Source organism: Thalia democratica, chromosome 2 (assembly GCF_965202585.1).
Source record: "Thalia democratica chromosome 2, ktThaDemo2.hap1.1, whole genome shotgun sequence".
NCBI classification, from domain to species: Eukaryota; Metazoa; Chordata; class Thaliacea; order Salpida; family Salpidae; genus Thalia; species Thalia democratica.
Window position 1 is genome coordinate 23,904,042 of NC_139166.1, and position 15,602 is coordinate 23,919,643.

General features: G+C 27.7%; 1 protein-coding gene across 2 annotated transcripts; it reads left to right on the forward strand.

Moving 5' to 3' along the window:
• The first annotated feature begins 665 nt into the window (after positions 1-665).
• LOC145829030 (WD repeat-containing protein 81-like) lies at positions 666-15,482 on the forward strand. Of its 2 annotated transcripts, none has more exons than XM_082936768.1 (25): positions 666-1,407; positions 2,060-2,114; positions 2,747-2,849; positions 3,119-3,283; positions 3,867-4,049; positions 4,179-4,383; positions 4,840-4,958; positions 5,064-5,345; positions 5,742-5,937; positions 6,324-6,534; positions 7,186-7,410; positions 7,872-7,988; positions 8,365-8,480; positions 8,675-8,859; positions 8,936-9,067; positions 9,179-9,212; positions 9,266-9,409; positions 10,009-10,263; positions 10,332-10,482; positions 10,601-10,733; positions 11,274-11,502; positions 12,144-12,319; positions 13,040-13,223; positions 14,180-14,339; positions 15,188-15,482. In XM_082936768.1, exons 1-25 carry the CDS (start codon positions 1,129-1,131, stop codon positions 15,343-15,345), a joined length of 4,197 nt encoding a protein of 1,398 aa, XP_082792894.1. In that variant the 5' UTR covers positions 666-1,128; the 3' UTR covers positions 15,346-15,482. The 2 variants fall into 2 exon arrangements, with proteins under 2 accessions (XP_082792894.1, XP_082792895.1); XM_082936769.1 differs by having other exon boundaries at positions 9,269-9,409.
• Positions 15,483-15,602: the final 120 nt, after the last annotated feature.

Here is a 15,602-nt window from a genome sequence, read left to right on the forward strand (position 1 = left end):
AACATCTAGGATAACTTATAATATCTAAATTTTTTGAAAATCTTAGGATGACAAAACATATATTTTCTTAAACTTTGGCGTACTCAGGATAGTTTTGTATTTTTCTCAAAACAATAAGGATAGTCTAAAGATAAAAAAAAGATAAGAATCATTTTTTTAAAATTCTAAATTAGTTTCAATATTTTGTTCTTTATAACAAATTCTTTTGAAGAACTTATAGTTTATTAATTTTGAAAAATAAAATAAAAAATTTTAAAGGATTGGAAAAAACTCAAAATGACTTCAGACAATTTTCAATCACTTATGACATTTTATTTAATAAAAAAGTGGCAACCCTGATATAATAAGCAGTTATTACTTTACCGAAACTTTTTTTCAAAAAACTAAATAAAAAGTTTTTATCTATTAATCTTTTTTTATAACTTAAGAGTAACAAAACATACTAATTTATAGACTTTCAAAGTTAACCTAGGCATACTATTAAAACAACAAAGTTTTACTAGAAAATATATTTACTAATATAGTTAATAAAAGTACACTTTTTTTAAAGTATGTTTTACTGTATAATAAATCTTTATAATTATGAATGACACAATTAGTTTAACAGAAAAAGGCATGTTTGTTTTGTAAAAAAGTTTTCAAATTTGTTTAATCGAAATGGAGTTTTCAAGTTTGTTCGAAACAATCAATGATTTGTTACAAAGTAATGAATCGTTTTGTACTACAAATTCGTCAATTTATGTTCTAAATAATCTACTAAACGAAGCAAATTATTCTGAAGTAGATGAGAACTCAAATGAAGTATTTTGTTTAGTAATTTCGAAGCTGTTTTTTGATAATTATATACAAAATGAAGAAACAACTAATACTAGCTCTATAGAAAACTTGCTATTTAAAAACTCTTCTATAATAAATACATACCAAAAAGTTAATACTTTAAAAACCTTTAAACATTCTTTCAATTTGAATTACTTGTCAAGCTACTCTTTAGAAAAAATCTGTAGTAATTCTGAGACCATAAAAGTATTGGAAGATATTGTGTCAGTAAAATTGGTTGGCATACTACCCAATGATAAAAATGTTTTGTTTTTTTATAAAAAACCAGAGCTTACTGTGCAAGATTTACTAATGTATAGTCCCTATAACCTTCTGAATTTTCCAAACAAACAACTATTTGTTGTATACCAATTGGTAAAAATATATGAACATTTTTCAAATTTTCAACCACATTGGCAGCTAAAACCTTCTATTTGGAATAGTATTAATGTTGATAAAAATTCATGGATAAAGATTTGTTATTCAGCATTTTCTACTAAGTTTAAAGAATTAAGTCTTGCTGGTAATGATAAAGTATCTGAGGACCTTCATAAAAGAAAACAAGAGTTGACCTCCAAGGTAGATTTATGGGTTAGTACTAATATTTTGTTATACTATGTTATATTTTCTTGTATATGCTAATGATTATTCAATGTTGAATAGAAAGATTTACAGTTGTTATACAAGTTTTATAATATGTGCTCATCTTATTACTTAAATACTATCAATTTACAACATAGTTTCATGAACCCATCAATAGAAGTTTCCGTAAGTTAATTCTACCTTTATTATCTATATGTGGTTCACCCTAGGAAAAATGAGATGAAGTTTTTTGAAAGTTTTTATTAGTTATTCGACTCTTAATATACCCTTGAACTTTCCCAGCAACCTTGAGTAAAAAAAATGAACTTGTTCAAATAAAAAAAAAAGGGTTTTTCTATAACTTCTCTTGTTTTTTATGATTTTTATATGATATCAAAAAAAAAAATGTAAAAAATAACCATAAATATAGATATATTAAGTCTTAATTAAAGTCTTAGCGTATGGTCAATTCAAGCTGCCAAAGTTTTAAATTATTTAATGAAAAAACAGTTTTGAAAACAAGAAATCCAATTTTATGAAACTAGGTCTAACTTTTAGTTTGATTTTATAGCCAGAAAAAAGTCAATGCTAGTTAGCCTAGATTGTATTTTAGTTATAGTTTAAATCTTTATATAAATACTTGAATTAATAATCTTTACAGATCACTGGAAAAATTTCAAACTATGAGTACTTAATGCATCTTAATGAGCTAGCAGGTAAAATATTTATAACAAATTATTATTAAAAGTTAAAACAAATAGTGCATCCCTTTTATTTATGTAAAATTATTTAAGTAGCCTGTTCTTACTTTTAAATATTTAAACACTAACTAAAAAGTTAATAGTGTTTTATATTTAAGTTATGTATTACAATCAGGAATGTTCTTAGGAGTTAATACATCTACAGTATAAGATAACTTATGATAAATAATTAAAATTATTTTATCTTTAAGTGATTTATTAACTACTTGATTTAAGTGCTAAATTATGTAAGTGAATAATTTATCAAAAGACAAAATCTAATAAAACATGAATTGAAACGTAAAATTTACTTTTTTAGGTAACAGATTATTTTTCAATTTAGAATATTTTTTTTGGTTCTTGTATATTTTTGAAATATGAACTCTCAAGAAATTTTATATTTTATAATAATCATATGAAATTATGAAAACTGTATGAAAAAATTTCAAGTACTTATATTATCAGCTATAAAAAGTTTGTTGATAATTAAAGAATTGTGTAATTAGAAAAAATTTATTAGTATTTATTTTGCTAATTTTTCTATAATGAATCGCTTCTTTATGATATTTAATTCTTTAAAAAGAGTAAAATGTTTATAACCCTTATAGGCAGAAAAGTAAACAATCCCCAACACTATCCAGTGCTTCCTTGGGTGTCTGATTTCAGTGAGAAGTATGGAGGCTGGAGAGATTTGTCAAAATCCAAGTACAGGTATACTTGATCTAAAAAAATTATTGGTAAAATTTTGTTTAAAGAAGTTATACGGCTATTATTGTATAAAAAAATGTTATAAATTAAAACGTTCTTTGTACATTACTACTGTTGTTTTATAATTCATCATGAAAATCTTAAAACTAAAGTTAATGGGTATCAAGTTTAATGGGTATTTTACTAGCTTAAAACATAGTTTACTTAATTTGAAATTTATAAAGAAGAATTGTTTCACAATTTAACATCGTTAGTTAATTTTCAAACTGCAGGTTGAAAAAAGGGGACAGTCAGCTGCGTGCTCAGTACGAAATGGAGGTGGAGCCAGGAGTGCCCTACCACCAGCTGCATCACGTCCCCGACATGCTCTCCGACATCACAGTGTACGTTTACAAGGCAAGAAGGACGGACCGCACCATCTTGCAAAAGCATGTCAGGTTTGAGAGAATTAATGTAGAGAGATGTAAAGTTGTTTGAGTTACTGTATTGTCTCAATAGTTGTTGAATATTGAGCTGTAATTACAACTTTTTTTTAATATGGTTAACTGTTTAGATTTCGCACAATTTTGGGGTCTCTGTTTAATTAATGGTTTCAACAACCCTTTGGATGGTGTTAGTTAGTTGGGGAAATAATTATTCAGGAGCAATTTTTAATGTTTCGGGCAGTGAAGAGGAAATAACTAATAAGGTAGGATCAATAGACTTACCCTAGATATTCTGGGGTTTATAATGAAGAGTAAAAAAAAAAAACAAAGCATCAAGGGGTGATAACATACAAGGCAACAATAACTAGTTTACATTAGATATTCTGGGTTTTGTAAATAGAGGGCGATTGTTTTTAATGTTTTGAAAAGGTTGTCCGCTAGAATTAATTTGGAAAATCCTGTTTTATTTGGTTTAGAGTGTAATGCAAAGTTCAAAAATGTCTGTTTATTGACTATCTACCGTTTTACTTTGAAAAAAGTACCACATACCAAACAGTTTGAACTTATTAATAACTTTAAAAAATTATCTCAATAGATCTTACTGGGAGCCGAACGAGTATCCACAGTCGATGGAGAGGATGTTCATGTGGACACCAGATGAGTGCATTCCCGACTTCTTCACGGATCCTTCAATGTTTAAGTCTCTTCACTGCAACATGCAGGATCTTCAAGTTCCTCACTGGTGCGACTCTCATGAAGATTTTATTGAATATCACAAGTTTGTTTGGTCTTTTTAACAACAATTTCAACTTTAATTGTTTAATCTTATACTATTTTTGAGATAGCTTAAAGACATATCAGATTTAATAAATTTTCGACTAAATCAAGTTAAATTAATTGGTTGCAGAGAACTACTTGAAAGCGATCGTGTTTCTTCAAACTTGCACAAATGGATTGACGTCACTTTTGGTTACAAATTGCAAGGCAAAGCGGCTGAAGACTCGCTCAATGTGTGCTTGCAGCTGGTGGATCAACACACAAATATAACTGATCACGGAATTACCTCACTGTTTTCAAGTCCCCATCCAAGAAAGAACGTTTTTAGCAACAAAGTCAGTAATATTTTTTAAGTGGTTGAAGTAAAAGTACTATATTTAAAACTCAAATTTATGTAAACATTTGGATGTATTAAATACTTGTTTTCCTAGAAAAAAAACTTTAGTATTAAATAAGCTTCATACATTTATTAAAAAAATAATTTCATGGTTTTCATGTTTTTATAAACCTTCTTGATTTTAACTAGGAGTTCAGTTAAGTTTTTTCATGTAAATTTTATTTATAAGTAATTAAAATACATAATTTGTTTAAACTTTAGAAAATTTTCTCACTCAAACCACTGTGAGTATAACACAGCCAATTTTTTGCCGAATGTAATTTGAAAAAATATATTTTAAATCAATTTATGCATACTTTCTGTTTGCTCTAAACTCAAGTTTAATCGTTTCAATTGTAAGTAATATACTGATTTAAGACTTTAACAAAAACTTTTACTTTCATAAAATTTACAGGAGAAAAGCATCAGCGAAATAAGTCAAATTGATTTACTTGATATTGAAACATACAATCCTCTTTCAAATTTAGAACAGTTTGAAACTTATTACAACTTTTATAAGAATGAAGAAAAAAGGTATTTATAAAAGTAAAAAAAAAAAAAACAATCTTTAATTAACAATAAATGTTCAGCTAAATTATTTTGAATAAAAGTTGGTAATAAAGCATTAATTTTGTACAGGTTAAATCTTTCTTCTTCATTACTGCCTGTAATTGAAGAAGGAGCAGCAAAATTGCAGCGACCTTCCCTAGAGCAAGTTGTGGCTGAGTGCAATATTTTGTGTTTATTTTGCCACACGCTACAGCTGTACATGCTGGACAACTTGCACATACTGACCGACAAACCGCTGTCAGCTTTGTTCGAAGCAGCCCTTGCCACCTTTAACAGAAGCAAAATGAAGCTTCCAATTTGTGTAAAAAGGGGACTGCAAACCATTGTTGATGGTCTTGTTGAACCTGAAACGTTTGTTTTATACATTAAATTTTTTTAGTATTTAAATTTAACTTTTAAGTTTACTAACTCTGTTTATTTTAGAAAATTTTTCTTATTTGCATGACTAATTTATTGCAATACCCATATAAACTAGTTTTGCACGTGTTTTCGATTTTTATTAATTAATTTATTTTTGTTATTTAGCTTTTTTACATTTAGTGAGCTTCTAGGTAAACTATATGCTTATTTTATTTTGGTAAGTTTTGTTTTTAAAGTTTAGTTACTTTTGAGCTTTCATTGAAAGTCTTAGTGCTGCAAAGTATTTTATAATCGGAAATTTTCAAAAGTTTTCTAAATGTATTTATAGTTATGTAATGTTTCGTTTCAAACAAGATATTGAAAAATTGATTTTCAACATTAAAACAGGGTTATTTGTTCTCTTCAAAGTATTGAAAATAATGATAGAGAAGTACTTGATCAATACGTTTCCTTATTCAAGCTAAACTCTTCAGATGAATTGATAGAACATCCACTTTCATTCTCCAGCATTGCGAATGATGCAACTATTTTTAACTTTCCTAACTACTTTGCAAGCGTCTATGACTGGATATACATGACTTTGGTACTTTGTTGTAATGATATAATTAAAAATTGTTTTTTAATCTTATAAAACTTATATAGTTTTATATTTAAAACTTTCGTCTAAAATTAGATTCATACTTGTTGAAAATGCTAAAATTGTTATCTCAAATATTACTTGCTAGAATAAAAAAAATATGTGTAACTTTGTCTGAATAAGCATATTCGATCCTTTAAATTGTTCTAAGAATTGTTTGCTACAATAGATTTATTTAAAGTATTTATGATTAGGTTTAGTTTAACTCTAATGTTTGACTCTGAGTAAATTCGTAGTACTAAAATATTCGTCACTGTTAAAGTAAATTTTCAACTACTTACGATTTTGTACCATGACAATCGAACACTCAAACAGAAAACAATAACTTACAGAAATTAAGCAACAACTATAAACATATTGCTGTGGAAGAAGACTTGAATGAAATCGTTCAAACTTTATTAGAAACAATTGATCTTGCAAATGAAAATAAAGAGTGCTTGTATCTAATTCTACCACACTATATTAAGCTCCTTAAACAATCTTATTTGGAAAATAGCATTCGTGTTCTAAATAAAAGTTTTCAAAAGATATCTAATGCTTTAGGTTTGTATTTTTGTTGTTACCTAATTGACTTTAAAAATTTATTTAAAATATTAATTTATTTTTTTACATACCTAAAAAATCTTAAAAATACTTGTGAAAAATGTATGAATAGCACAATGGGACAATTTGTAAAAAAAATGATTTTAAAACTATGAGTTTTTTTAATCATGGGAAAAACACAAAATAAAAATCTGTACAAGTTATGTCAGCTAAAATGAGCAATTATTCAACTAAGATTGCTTATTTTATTATTAACACTTATTTTTAAGATTTAAATCTTTTTTAAAGCAATATATTCTCCTAGCCAATCTTTAGTAAAATTATTTAAAATAGCTTTAAAGTTGTGCAAAGCAAACTTCTTAACATATTAAAGTAAACTTTTCTGTATATAAATGTACATACTTAATATTAAATTTTTATACTTTTTTATAAATAAATTTTTAAATGTAATAGTTTTTAAAATAAAATTGTTTAAAGTTTTATGTTTGTATATATTTAAATATTATTACAAGTTTTATCTTTTATCATAAAGCCATTTAAAGTTGCAATACTATCTAAAAGTTTTGTTATTTGTAATAACCTGATTTTAACATAAGATGTAGTTTTTTTTTATAGGTTTTTTAAAATTTCAGAAAGAAATATTTTTTATAGGATCAAAGAAAACACAGCAAGAATTAAGTGCTGTAATAAGTGAAATTTACCAAAAAGTATACTCATATAGTGCAAGTACTAATGAAAGTGTAAGCCAGAATTTGCTGTTGATATTTGAAAAACCATTTATTACGGTTTTATACACCTGCTTTGGATTAAAATTCTTTTTGAACAATTTTTTTCAGCTTATTATTAACTGCATTGTGGTCAAAAACAACCTTTCAGGTAGTTAAATTTATTTGATTTTTATTTTTATAGTAGACATTCTGCTTTATTAAAGAAGTTTTTATCAAGAAGATTTTTAAATAGAAGTCCTTACAACTAATTATTACATTATCATATCAGATATAAGTCTTCAAAAGTATAGGTTTAATCGTTTGCTAACAAAAGATCCTAGTGAAATAACTTCACAGGAATACAAATAATAACAAATTGTACAGTAATCTTCCTATATTAATATTGCCAAAAATCTTAGTATAGTTAGAAATCAGTGTTACTGCTTTCCATAAAGACTCAGTAAATAAGTTAAATCAGGTTTTGATAATTGCTTTAAATATTCTATGATTACTGTCTAAGTAAGTTAAACCAAAAATTAAATGAAATAAAGTCTGAATTAGAAAGTTATGTTCTGATAGAAATTGTTTACAACGTTTATAAAATATACCATTTTTATATAATTTAAACAGAGACTGTATACGCATCATTGGAATGGTTCATTTTAACAGTTGGCCCGGTTCTTACTTCTCGTAACGTGATTGGTCAATTATTTCGTGTTATCAACCAATCGTTTCATTCATATTTGAGTTAGAAATTACGTTTTGCGCATTAATGAATTAGTTGTTTACTTTTTTGTAGGAGATGTATGTCATGAACTTCGTTTATAATAGATAGTTTTAATCAATCCTCTTCTATCAGAAATTTATAAATTAATAAGACTTGTTTTGTAGTAAAACTAACTTTAATTTAAATTTTTTAAATATTTGTTAACATTTTAAAAGTAAAATTTATTTTTATAATAATAGTCATAAAATTTATGACAAGTTATAGAGCTTTTCAAATTCTCTTTTTGTATAACTTAAATGTGTAAAATATAAATTAAAAGTAATATTTTAAAATAACTATTGTTATATCTAAGTTTTCAATTGTTAAGTAATTGGTATTACTAATTAACAATTTCAGAAAAAAGAGATGAGTGTACTGGACACGAAAAAATCTTAAAGTTTCTAGTTCACGTCACAGAAGTTTATGGTATAACATTCTTTCATTTAAGATACATTCCACATATTTCTTTTACAGTTAGTTGGCTCAAGACTTTTTGCGAATTTAAAAGTAATATAAAATATATCAAAGAAAGTTGTTAGTTTTTACTGTGATCTACAAGCTATATCTAAATATTGATATTTAAAAATATCTATATTCATTAGAAAATTGTAATTTTTTTCATATACTATCTATTGCTGATACCAGTCTAGACTGCTTGTCATTTAAGGTTTCTTCAGTGATTTGCAAGTTGGAGTTCACACAGCACGCGTGCGCCGCGTTGCAAGCTTGCGTGTGCATACTCTCGCACTTCATCTCGCACTTGCACCCGCGATCCATCATGCAGCACATCGGTCAGATGTCGAAGGAAATCATCAAACCGCTGATCGCTCACCTTTCTTCGACCAAGATCACGTTAGAACTGTCGAGTTTGATATTTTTTTGAAGAAGCGTTAGAGAGTTTAGGTATTTTGAAAAAATTTCGTTTCAGTTACCCCTGTGAAGGATTCGGAAGGAAGACTTTGTGCTTACAAACTGCTCAGCTGTTGTCGAAGTTGGCCGTGAAAATCGGAAGAGAAATGACTGTTCAGTTGCTGAACGATGAAATTTATAACTTTTTCAAGTTAGTTTTTTCCAATAAATGTTTTCAATTTTTTCAATAAATTTCTCTAATTTTTTTTTAAGTAATTTTTGTTTCTGTCAATCTATTTAAACTTTTTATGTTTTTTTAAAGAAACTTCGGAGCTCACGAAATAACTGATGAAGAGGTAAGAGTTAGTTCTTTAAAATGTTTGTTCTTGTCTTATCAAAAGTATTTTAGCAGGGTTCTTCTACAAAAGTTTTATTCAAAAATGATTCCTATACGAACCTCGTTAAAACGGAGCAAATCAGCAATGTTTTGTTATCTTCTGTTGTTAAGAATGGCATGGTTGAGAAAAAAGTTGAAATAAACAATCTAACACAGGTTACGAACGATCTTGTTATTTTTTTTTCTTGTATTAGCTGTTATAATCAAAGGTTTATTTATTTTAAACTAAATAGAAACAAAACAAAGCTATTTGAAGCATCACGCTAAAATTTTAAAACCGAGTGTGTCTTATTAAATGATAAACTTGCTAATAAATTGGCTTTTTTCTTACTAAATTATATTGTACAATCTTTTGTTTTACGAATTTTCTGATAGTTTTACTTATAAATAAAAGAAAAATTATTTTGACCGATAAGCGAAAAATTGTCTAACAATAATATTTCAACAACGTTAATAAACTAAGAAACGTAAACAGCTAGAAATTTTGTATTTTTAGAACTGTTGTACTAACTTTAACTTTAAAAAAAACTTAACGTGCTGAGTTTTCTAACTAAAGTAAAAATACTTAGCATGCCAATTTAAAATTTCCTTTTTTTTTGTATGCAACTGAAATTTACCAATATGATAGTGATTGTATTCTAGTTCAAATACTTTGTATGTAAAAAAGTTATGTACGTCATATCAGAAAGATATGTCTTTCCTATACTCATTTTTATACACCTTTTAGTTGTATAACCTTTTATACACATTTTTAGTTTAACAACCAGACCGAAGAAGAAAGAGCGTCTGACGCAGAAGACAAAAGAAAATCGAAACAAGACGACGTTGTGCAGGGGAACAAGAGGCAGATAAGAGAGGCTTTCTGCAGCCAGGTCGCCCACCACTCCTACATATCGCTGGCGAGAGTGGTGGGAAGCATCAACTTTCAAAACATGCTGCGGGGTCATTATGACGTCATATACTCCATGTACCTGCAGTACGAAAACGAGGAGGTTGCAGGCGACTGTAAGGTGGCTTGTGTTGCTGTAAAAGATTTTAATGGCCTGAGATAAGTTTTTAAATAGAAAATAACTTTCAGAACAGTGATTGGAAGAAAATTAATGATGAGATTGACCAAAAGAATAAAGTTGAAACGGTCGAACAAGTCAAAGTTGTTGGTAACAAAATTACGTTTAATGGTGAAAGTGCCAGTGATAAGGCTGCAATGTACAAAACACAAGACAGCTTAGGTTTAGTTGACTTTTTTTTGACTGGCGTAAATGTTTTGATTTTTTTTGGAATATACAATATATTTTTTCTTATGCTTACTTTATAGCTTTCTTACTTGATTGTTTTTATTTTATTCAGACTGTGAACCAAAGTTGAATTCTAACTGGCTTGCATACTGGCAGCACAGTATAGGCCTGCCTGAAACAGAGTACAATGTTCAGTTTAATCAAATTTATCTTTCATCGTTGGTTGGTCATACAAACACAATCAAGTAGGTAGTTTTCGTATTACTACTTAAATACTATATTTTTGTGGTGTATCTTATAAGTGTTTTACTATAATACAGAAGGTACTTGTGTGACTTATCTGATACTTAAAGACAAAATGTCTCTTATAGGTAGAGTCTTATGGAACATTTCAACTAAATATTTTTGCTTAATGTCTTTGACAAAAATCATATTTATAATAAGTACAGTTTTACAAACACTATACCAACATTAGCTATACAATTATTATACTTTTACATACTAAAATTTAATTGAAAATTTAGTTTAAATGTAAAAACTTTTTATTAAAACATATGAAACTATTTTTAACTTTCCTATTTAAGTTAAACAACGATATCCTGCAAATTAAAAAGAAATTTATAAAAGTAATCACACGTTGTATTCTCTTTAAACAATAACAACAAAAAACTTTATTTTTAAAAACCTTTTGCAAGTTGTATGCTAACCTAAGAAACTTGATAAAAAGTAAGTTTTCTGTTTGAATTAAAAGACAGTCCGGTAACAAACAAGCAAATATTCAACAGGAGCATGACGGTGGCCGACTCGGAAGACTGGCTGGTGACGAGCTCTCGCGACAGGACGGTGAGAGTGTGGAGCTTGAGACACTCGACGTCGGGAGAAGACCAGGGATCAGGGGTGGCGTACAAGCAGCACAAGAAGACGGTTCAGCAGACGCAGCTGATCAACCAGTCGAAAGTGGTCAGCTGCGACAACTCAACAATACACGTGTGGGACCCGACCACCGGACAACAGGTGAAAAAGTTTGTTGCAAGGACGCGTTTCGCCGTCTTGAGTTACTTGCGCAGTTTTGTCGTCCCTTTCAATAGCTGTTCAGTAGTTTTTATTGTTCTGCTTACTAATTTCCGTAAAACAATACGTAATGAACATAATGACACTTTTTTGCTATATTATAATATGCGTTTCTCTAGTTTAAAAAATATAATAAAATAAGTCATACGTTTCTGTTTTATTTTTTTTGTTATAAGCTTTCTTCAATAAAAAACCCCATTTTGTATTTTGTTACAAGACTTAAAAAACAACTTAATAACTTTTGATCAGTTTTAAAAGTTTAATACAGTTTTTACAATAAGTATTTATATATATAATTTTACTTATTAATTTAACTTTACTCATTTATATTTACTACATTTTTCATTTAGTAATTGTTTCAATTTTATATCTAAGTTAATAAAATTAATTTAATAAAGTATTAATCGAAACATATAATTTCACTAAAATATTTTTACAGCATTCTTTGAGAGATTCTGAAATAAAACGTCTAGTTTTTTATAACACTAATGCCTATATTCATCAAAGTGTAGCCTCGTGGATAAATAGATTTTATTCATGTTTAGCTATGTTTTTTTGCTTAATAACTTTGAAATGACATTCAGCTCAAATGCTTGGACACGTCGGAAAGCAAGTCGAGCATCGTGTCGATACGTGAGCTCGATGGCAGCATAGTTGCGGTGTACGCCGATTCAACTGCCCGTGTGTTGGATGCCAGAATGAAGTGTTTGTCTCAGGAAATTAAAACTGCAGTTCCCGATCAACCAATAGGCACGGTGAGGTTGGTTGAAAATCTTTGATTGATATTTTTTTTACTTTTAGAAACTTTAAAAAATTTAAATATATAACTAGATTGTTTTATATATTAAACGTTTTTATGTGATGAGCTTTATGATATTTTTTATAACTGCAACATTTTTATAGTTACCAACTTTTTAAAAGAAGTTCTTTGAATTTTAGCCATTCTAAGTTTTTTTTTGTTACATTACAACTAATATAAGCAAAATCATAGCTAGATAGTTTTTTTTTTCTATCGGTACTCTTAACTATCGAAATTAGAAAGTATTGCAGCATATAGGATAAAAAATCTTGTAGAAAATTTGTTGTCAAAACTGTTTACAATAATGGTAGATAAAAAATTATTTATAGGTTATAGTTTCCACGTCATAACACATAACTAAAAACGTAATTAAATGTTAAGTAATAAATTAATTTTAGTTAATTGAATAAATAAAGTGCTTAAAAGTCTTGATGTTTTACTTAGAAAGTAAGTTATTTTTTTAAGTATTGTTTTTAAATTTTTGTTTTGTCTTGTCTATTAACCTAGAATTTTTAAAACATAAGATAGTGGTAATTTTTGTCACTGGTTTTTCCAGTTTAAGTAAAAAAGTATAACAATCATAATTCGAAAAGATTCAAAACATTAAAATATGTTTTTTATTCTATTTTACATACAAAAATTTTCTGTTCAAAAACCGGTATGTTGAAAATAAAATCCAAGGTGCATGTGCACGAGCGGTGATTGGACAATAATGTGCGGGTTCACCAGCGGAACCTTCTCATTGGTCGACATCAGAAAGTCGAGGGGAATCACCATAATGCGGGCGCACGATGCCGAAGTGACCGGCTGCTGCAGTTGGTTGGAAAACTTTCTCGTCACTTTCTCCCACGACCAATCAATGAAGGTTATTTTGATTGAATTTTTTTTGCAATATTTTAGTGTTTAAGTAAAAAAAAAAAATTTTTTTTTACTTTTTAGTATAATATTCTTAGCTGTTAGTATCCTGAAGTATTTATTTTAAACGCATATCTATTATTATAGTTATTTTATCAATTCCAAAGCAAATAGATTCTTTGAAATTCTTTCAATAATGCATTTTATCTTTCCTTGTTAACTAAGTTAAAACGGCACCATGATCAGCATAGAATTTTTGATCTCTCCGACAGGAATTTATTATGTAGGTTTTTGCATGTTTAAAAAGTATTTATTATCATTGTTTAGATTTTTAGAACAATGGTCTTCAAGCTAATCAAAAATTTTTCACCATGAATCGCAAATTAAAGATTATGTGCAACCCATTTGTGCTCTCCATCACTAACTCCAGAATAACTTGTATAAGTTTTAAATTTTTCTGTAAAATTTAAGGTAGTTTTCAAAAATTTCTCATAACTCTAAGCTTCAAAGTTTGATTTAAATATACCCAAGACCTATTTTTGCTCGTCATCACAGACTCAAGAATATCTAGTGTAAGTTTTAAAACTTAGGATAAATTTTTAAACTAGTATTCATGCACACCAAAATAAATTTAGTATGCACTGGTGCACACTTTAAAGAACACTGGCTTAGAAAACTTTCAGCTCAAAATGTAAATGGGAAAAGTGAACAGAGTAAATAAATCTTAAGATAGAAAAAAACCCTTTTAAAAACTCAACTACTCTTTTAAAAACAGTTATACGCTGTTTTAAAATTTCATTGTCAACCATCTTAAAATAAGATCATTTAAAGTGTATTACACATATCAGTTATTAAAAGTCAATCCTTCTTAATAGCTGATTTTCTATTACTGTACTTTTTCCTTTACTAAAATATAATTCATCTTGTATTAACATTATCTAACTTTATTACAAACTAATTTCATAGGTTTGGGACAAAAATAGTAGCAGCGGCCCTTTGATAACTTACAAGACTTTTAGTGAATCTATTACGAGTTTTGACACTTATGATTGTGACGTCATATCAAGTACAAACAGCAATAAACTGATGGTTCATAAACTGCCTAATGAGTACAACTTAGCTAAAAGTAAGTTTAACTAATCATTGTTAATTTCGCTGTAATCTTTCCTCTTCAACGCTTTTTGGTACAATAGTTGTACAATTTAAATATTTTGCACTAAGTTTATTAGAAAATAAACCTCTGTTTCCAGAGTAGGTTTCTTTTTAATTAAAATTAAGTAGTGATTGAGTCTGTTTTAAATATTTAAAAGTCAAATATCTAAAAAAGTTATATTATTTAATTAAAAAAAAAACACTTAGTTAAAATAAAAATCATAAGTATTTTTGTAGAAATTAACTTTTTATACATTTGTTGTTTTGGTGGATAACCGTTCTGTTCCAACCCGCTATCAATTCCCGCCCGATCAAATGTGAGAACTGTTTACCAACCAAGGGTAAGGGTTAGGGGTAACAGTGATAATAATAGAAAATAACAATAAATAATAAATAAATAAAAAGGGGTGGGAATTGTGCGCGAGTAGGATTTGTAAGTATATCATTCTTATGCAATGTAAATATGAAGTTGAAAAATATTTTGAACATATTGAACATGTACCTTTTTTAAATGTTAGTCAATCATTTTTGCATAAATTTTAAAGTGACCTGAAATTTAAAAAAAACCTTTCAAGTTAAAAAAGTTACATCTATAACTTTTCTGTTTTCCTAATAATTTTTTGGCTACTTTTTGTCATATCAAATACGGAAAAAGTAGTTATTTTTTATGTATTTTTGAACCAGATTGTTTATGAACATTGTCCACACTGAAGTAACAAAAAACTAAATTTAGCTCTCTTACTAACTAATAAAGTGCGATGTACAAATTAGTATGTACCGTCTTTACAATAATTAAAACATGAGATTAAAAAAATGGTACAGTGTCTACGGATCAGAAAAAGGTTTTCGATGAACCAAGGATTAACACTAAAATAAGATCAGATATAATGAAGGGTAACATAACATGTATTAAATTGCTGCCTATCAAGAAGCAACTAGTGATCGGAAATGATTCCGGAGTAGTTAAACTATTTGCTTAGTTTATTTTCTTATTTGTTTTTTTTTTGAGTAAACTAAACATCATTCTGTCTTTTTATTCAATTGTTGTCCTATGCTACTTAGTTGTCTTTATAATCAAACTTCACTTTATTTTATTTGATTGTTGCATATAAAAGTTTACAAGTTTTTTTTTTTGGTTATTTTCTTGTTTGACCAAAACTTTTTTAAAACAACTATTTTTAATTAATAGAAAATTCATATATTGTGTGTATTGAAATTTAAAATCATAATTTAAAAT